Below are 7,491 nucleotides of genomic sequence, written 5' to 3'. Positions count from 1 at the left end.
ATCTCTAATCATTATCAGTCTTATATGTTCGTTATTAGTTATTCTAAATGTTAAAATTTGAATTTTTAATATTATATTTCATTTGTTGTATATATTTTAGATAAAATATTGTGTTAACATTTTTATTATCTATTATAAAAAAGAATATACAGCTCTAATAATAATAAATTATGTGAACTATGATAGTTAATTTAAATTGAGTACATCTAAAATTTAACATAATCCTAATAATATAATTCTTAACACTTTTTTTAAACAATAATAAAAAAATTAAAAAGTATATGCTCTATTTAGTTTTTATAAATAAAAAAATTAAAAATTATTAATAATTTTTGGTTTTTAGTTCTTACACAATAAATTTAGTCAATATATATAAAAAATAACAAAAATAAAAAAAAATTCTAAATATTTTTGACAATTACTCCTAAAAAACAATGAGATTTCTTAACAAAAAGTCTGTTAAGTTTAATTGGTTTTTAACAAATAAATTAGTAGTTTAACATGCCACGTAGGCATGTTCTGTTAACCCATAAAAAAATATTTATAGAGGGGCTAGCCACTTTTACAAAGATAAAGATCAATAGCTAGAACAAAAAAAAATTGTTAGAGATCTCGTCTTTTTTTGGAATAATTATTAGAAACTGTTTAGTTTTTTTTCAAAAAAAAATAAATAATAAAATTGTACTTTTTCGTTGACAAAATAAATTTCAGAAGATGCTAACAGCAAATAAACTTCCAAAAGATTTAAAAAGTATTAGATATTAAATATATATTCTAAAAAAAATTTTAAAGATAAGATTTTGATGCAACTTTTTGTAAACATTATTAAAAAAATATCTTTTTATTCTTAAAATTTGGTAATTTTGTGTCGAGTGAATTCTAAAAAAAAATTGATTGTGAACGATCAAATTTTTTTAAAAAATAAAAAGAAAAATTTAGAAATCAAATTTTTCTCTTAATTTTTTTAGCATCTTTTAAACATTTATTCAAATGTTACCAAAAAAATTAGAATCAAATGAATAACCTGTTTGGTAAATACAAAAGTTTTTTGGATATTTATAAAAATATAATATTTATTGAATATTTTTGTTCTATTTTCAAATTATTCACTGATTGTTATGTCGACAACATCTTCTAAAAATATTTTGGTCAATACCTAAATCTTTTGAGTATCAAATTAATAGTTAACTCAAGAAAAAATTAAATTAAACGGGTACGATTTTCTAAAAGTGGTCAATTCAACGATTTTGATAAAACTCGCACGGTTCTTAGTAGTTTTGATGCAAATCTGATCTTATTGTTGTTTCGGCCTGATTTAATAGCCTAATGACTAGTTTTCTAATCTGACCGGTCGGTCCAGTTTTTAAAACAATTATACGGAGCGTAGCTTATTTTATAATAAATATTTATATTTCAAATTTTAACTAGCATATTTTTCGGTTAATATCAATTAATTTTTTAAAAAATATGTTAAATTTTAAATACTACTAAAGCTCTAAAATGATTTTTAAAATTAAAATCATGTATTAAATTAGTTTTTGAAATTCTAATTACACTGTTAACGTCTCTTTCCAGTAAAAAAGAGATCGACAACTTATTATAGTGCACAGAAATCAAGTTTAAAAACGTTAAATAGTACAATTGAAATCTAAAAGACTAATTCGATGTGATCCTAATCTCATGAATTATTTGAAAATTTTATCTTTTAAATACTAAATTTTAAATTTTAAATTCTTTAAAGAGCAAGTTAAAATAAAAAAATATTTTTATAATAAAAAACTAGATAATATTAATTAACTAAAAATTAATTTTGTATACTTATTTTTCAAAAACCTTTTTCGTAATTTTGCTAAAATAATAATATTTCATACAGTACTCTTTATTAAATAAAAAACATTTAAAAATAAACCCAAAAACGTACACTTGTGTAATGTATGCAACTTTATTATTTTCTTTGTTTTCATTAAACAACTTTTTCTCCCTACTTTATCATTCATCTATGATTTTTTCAATTTAAATAAAAAATGTTATGAATTAATCATACAGTAATTAATATAAATTATTGCTATGCAGTGAAAATATTGTTCAAGTGACATTATTTTAAAATTTTAACAGGATAAATTTACTAAATTTATATAACTTTGTTAATTCAATTTAAATTTATATAATTACTGTGCTGAAATAAAATATCATGTGAATTATGTTAATTTTATTTTTGTTATATAATTATTTTTTAAATTCTTCAAATAATTCTAAAAATAAGAGTCTAACCAAGACAAAAAGGTATGCACTTTAGTAATTTCCAATGTGATACCCATAAACTCAAACAAGGTTTTTCTCTAGCATTTTATATTATGGATTCATTAATTTTCGATTTTAAATATAAATTTACCTGAAATCGGTTTTAACTTTTATGATTAGGTTTCAAGTATTACATTATCATGCCCTATTAAATATTTAAATGTCAATCATTAGATCTATTAAAAGAATACATGTGCTTTAAATTTACAGAAACACTGACGTTCTAATTTTTAAATGGAATATTTTAAATGTGTCTCTCTATTTTTTTTTCCTAAATGATAGCCTTTTGAAATATCCTCTAAAGACCTGCAAACGATTTGTTGATACTAGTCCCTAGGGCTAGAAGTGAATCGAGTTGAGCCAAACTAAACCAAGTTTAAACTCGACTCACAAAAATTGAGCTTGATTCATAATTCGATTCATTAACAATCAAATGTATTTCTTAAGCTCAAGTTTAGCTCACCAAAAACTCACGAACTAGCTTAAATAATAAGAACATAATCTATAATTTTATATCAACAAATTATAATTTATATATTTAAAAAAATTAAAAAAATCAATTTTATATATTATTTATCTATCAATAAATTATAAAATTTTTTATTTATGTCTTACATTAAAATTATATATAATTCAAGCTTGGCTCACCAATTTAGCTTATTAAACTATTAACGAGTTGAGTTCGAACGGACTCATGAGTTAGCTTGATTGAAGATATGTTTCTCAGGCTGGCTTCATTATAAAGAGTTATAACAACATAATCTACAAACGTTGTCGCTATAGTCATTATTGCACGATCTACAAAAAAAACGGATTTGAATATGTTACATTCTGTGATGCAAACTACTTCAACCAAGAATTCTTCGACAGAGGTTTGGAGCTAATAATCTCACATCACTATGACACTATGCTTGCCAACCTAAATACTTTACTCCAACTCCTTAAGGAAATCAACATTATCTACAAAAACCTGCAAATATGGAAGAAGGGAACACTAGTTAGATATAAATGATATACATCTCTAAACCAGAATGAGGATACATGTATGCTCACACTCAGAGTTGAAGTCAGTTATGTTTAGTTAGGTATTTTGTGTTTTTTCAATATTGTTCCAAGAGATTGAGACAGTTATGAGCTTTTGCTAAATGCCAAATCAATGGAATAGTAATTGAGCCTTAATAATGAAGCGGTCTATGGAACTCAAGTGTTGTTAACTTGTTATCCTCATTCCTATAAACATAGTTTATATTCAGCACTACTTAAAAAAGGGCATGCTAAATGAAGGACCGTGAAGCATGTATGAAAAGGATTCATGAGCTTTTATCTAATAGTTTTTAAGAGGTGATATTTTATTTTATTTTTTTAAGTTTTAAATCTTAGAACAAGAATAAAGCACTTCTTCCTGTTATCAGTTATCCCCATTCTTATAAAGAAGGTGAACTTGACAACACGCAAAATTCGGTTGATCATTGTCCACATTTCAACCCTATCTCGCTCTTGCATCGAGTAAGCTAGATATAAATCATTTATGAACTTTTAGCTCCCAGTCTAAGCTTTGAAAACAGTTTATTTTTCATACATACCGTCTTCCAACCATCAGGATCCAAGCATGCTGTAATTTTTGTGTTGATACCAGGCAGTGGTCCAGGTTCCCGAGTAATCTTTCCTCCAGCTAACTTAACAGCTTCTGCAGTTTTGTACACATCATCTGTGCCTATTGCTATCTGTAAATGGCGAAATAAAGATTATTAAATAAAAGAAGGTGTAAATACAGAAATACATGGTAATCAGTAATAAGCATTTCACTTGCAAACGTAAGAGAAGAAAAACTCAAAACTCTAGCCATTCAGTTATTAGTTATTACAGAAACAAAGGTCTTCTGATATCAGTTATCACAACTGCAAAGACGCAATGAAAACCTTTTGATTCCATAAAAATGAAGAATAAGAGAACAAAGGAACTTCTGCGTACCTGAGCATAAGCATTTCCTTTATCATATTCTTTGACTCCATAATTGTAAGTCAATTCCAGAACAGTACTTTTATCTTCTGGACCATAACCCATCATTGCTATGGTATACTGCCAAGTAAAAGTAACCAATGAATCACAGGTGAAGTGAGTGTAAGCAGAGGACAAAATCACAAAATTAATTAATGAGAAGTAGAACAATTTTTGGGCCATGAAAGTGAAGAAAATGGAACTTAAAGTAGGAAAACTTCTCTATACACTATTCTACTAGTTGGTTGTCCAACCTATGCGTCAAGAATTCCAATACTTATTAACTCAGGCAAGCCACCCAATTTATCTTGAGAAGCATAGTAGATAAGTATGGTGCAAGTTTTATGTAAAAGCATCCAACAAGATCTTAAATGTCCACATGAATACATTGTCGTTTTTCCAATTTACTAGCTTCAAATCTAAGTTAAGCATATCACATTGATTACAGCACCTCAGAAGATTTCAGATACAACATACATGACATGATAAAGTAAAATTTGGTAAAATAGTGACAGATAACAGTTTTCCATTCAAAACAAGTATCATGCCAAAATACATATTTTGGTAAATGTACAAGTTACAAACAATAGGCAAGAAACCAAAAACAGCATATTTTGTGAGAATCAAGTTTAAAACAGCAGTTATTCAATAGCAACTAGGCATCCACACTACATGCCACACTGAATGTTACCTTTGCAGTACAGCCCCATCTAAAGGATCATCAAATGTTAAGAGGATTGAGTAGAATGAATGTTACTTCTTATCCCTAATCTTAATTCGTCCATACAGATTAATTGGTACAACTATACGAATGAAATTTCATATGATCCTAACTTACCTTCAAATCATCTTAAATGTTGAGAATTAGGCAGATTATTTCTAAATATGTCACAGTAGAAAGAAAATAATAAATAGCAAAAAGATGTCGCCATACCTTGTATTCTGGATTATCTCGAGTGCGAAGGAGCTCCATACCAAAAGCCTAAATAGCAAGCAACCACAAAGATATCTGAAAGATGGGCACATGATACCAAAATAGTATAGACATATAATAGCATCGATTGTTACCTTCTCATAAAATTCTATGGAACGCTTAAGATCACCGACTCGAAGCATCACTTGGCACAAGGGCTCAGGAGTGGGGCCTCTCTCCAAAAGTTCAAATTTGTAGCCATCAGGATCTTCAATGAATGCAATGACCGTGCTGCCTCCCTTGACAGGACCAGGCTCTCTAGTTATCTTGCCACCCTTCGCTCTTATTAGTTCCACTGTTTTTGCAACCTAATAAAGAACAAGAGGCAGCAGAATCACCCGCAGTGAACACAGTTTAAATTGGGTACAAATGTTGAAGAAACTTACATCATCAACAGCAATGCCGAAATGTCCAAATCCAGCTCCAATGTCATACTTGTCAACTCCATAATCTGAAACGTAGTCAAACGTAAATAAGAACTTTCTAGAATTCCAGTTCAATAACATGAAAGGACATGATGATTCAGTAGAGCCTTACTGTAAGTGAGTTCAATAACAAAGTGCGAATCTTCGGGGCCATATCCAAGAAAGGCATTAGTATATCTCTCCTCAGGTATGTCACGCTTCCTGAGGAGCTTCATTCCCAGGCACTCTGTATAAAACCTGAAACCAGCAAATAAGAGCCGAATTATATCAGAGAAAAATCAAACAAGTTTTAAATGAATCAATCAATGATGAATACAAAAATAGCATACTTGATAGTCCTGTCCAAATCGCCAACACGGTAGACAACATGAAGCATCCTTCGCTTATCTTGCTTGACCCATTCGAGTGTGTTCTCGGGGGAAGCAGCGGTGCTTGCTTGGGAAGCCATCACTCTCATGAAATTCCCATCTCGCCTCACCATCCCCGTTGCTCTCAATCTATTGGATTCACCTAATGCTCCTGCACAATTCGAGTTCATCAAACCGCACATACAAATCGCCTTGTCCAGGGAAGAGAAGAACAACTTACTGGTAGTGATAGAGGGAAGGCGGAGGAAGGGGCGGGAGAGAGAACGAGAAGCAACGGTTGAAAAGCGAAACGAAGAGAGAGTGGGACGAATCGAACAAGCCATGGTTCGATCGCTTCTCTTCTGTTATGCTACTGCCGACTGCCAACCCAGCTATTTGACACAATGAATGAGTGAGACACGCTCGTTGATAAGAGAGATGTGACTCTCTCTCACGTTTATTCGCTTAATGGAGTGGACGATGGATGAGGGCTGAGCCCATATCGGGAAAAGAATATAATAAAGGCATAAACGCAAGCAACGGACACAAACGATTCATCTAACAAGGAGTGACCAAATTATCCTAACATTACATTAACTCATTAAGCCATACACACTAGAATATATTAGAAACCAACCAATAAATTTTTCTCTTTTTTTTGTTATACTTAGATTTTTTAAATTATTATCATAAAAAATTATTATATTATCCGTGTATTTTAAGAGTATGTGCATTTTTATACAAAGTTGAGTACTGTTATTTCATAGTAAACCAATGAAAAATTAACAATTCACATGTCACTTTTTATTAATTCATAAACATAATTTATAAACATCTAGATTCTAGCAGTAGTAAAAGCGAGGATGAAGAATCCAACTTGTTAATATAATTTTATATTATTTTTATTTTTCATCTATATTTTTTAAAATAACACTTTTAACTTTTCAGTGAAGAAGTCATTTTTATAAATTCAATTCAAGTAAATTTGTTTAATAATTTATTGATTTGACAAAAATCACCTGTATGTGAATCATGTACTTTAATTTTACAATTTTTTTTTAAGAGATGTTAGACGAACAAGCATATTTTTAATTAAGTTCAACAATTAAATTACATCGTTTTTTTTCTTTTATTTGATCTCTTTTTTTTGTTTTTTTGTTTCCTTCTTTTATGTATAAAAAATCTGTTTTCAACAATACTACTCAATACAAAACTTTTGATGTGCAATATAAAAAATCTGTTTTCAACAATACTACTCAATACAAAACTTTTGATGTGCAATATACTACATAATACATAAATTTTTGAAATATTATATGTTTAGAATAATAAATAACTCACTCAACTAATAAAACACATTACAACAACAAAAATTATGTACTGTGTTAAAATTTTGTTTTATATCAATAAATTTATTTACTACGTGTAAATATTTTTATACTTTTTA

General features: G+C 28.8%; 1 protein-coding gene across 1 annotated transcript; it reads right to left on the bottom strand.

Moving 5' to 3' along the window:
* Nucleotides 1–3,000: 3,000 nt before the first annotated feature.
* LOC107478596 (probable lactoylglutathione lyase, chloroplastic) lies at nucleotides 3,001–6,550 on the bottom strand. Its single transcript, XM_016098729.2, has 9 exons — nucleotides 6,286–6,550; nucleotides 6,027–6,216; nucleotides 5,810–5,934; nucleotides 5,659–5,723; nucleotides 5,368–5,580; nucleotides 5,234–5,281; nucleotides 4,273–4,380; nucleotides 3,885–4,025; nucleotides 3,001–3,271 (listed from the first exon to the last, which is right to left on the bottom strand). The coding sequence occupies exons 1-9, from the start codon at nucleotides 6,386–6,388 to the stop codon at nucleotides 3,230–3,232; spliced, it is 1,035 nt and encodes a 344-aa protein (XP_015954215.1). The 5' UTR covers nucleotides 6,389–6,550; the 3' UTR covers nucleotides 3,001–3,229.
* Nucleotides 6,551–7,491: the final 941 nt, after the last annotated feature.

Source organism: Arachis duranensis, chromosome 3, assembly GCF_000817695.3.
Source record: "Arachis duranensis cultivar V14167 chromosome 3, aradu.V14167.gnm2.J7QH, whole genome shotgun sequence".
Taxonomy (NCBI): domain Eukaryota; kingdom Viridiplantae; phylum Streptophyta; class Magnoliopsida; order Fabales; family Fabaceae; genus Arachis; species Arachis duranensis.
Note: the sequence above shows the minus strand (reverse complement) of the source record. Positions and strands in the feature narration are given on the sequence as shown.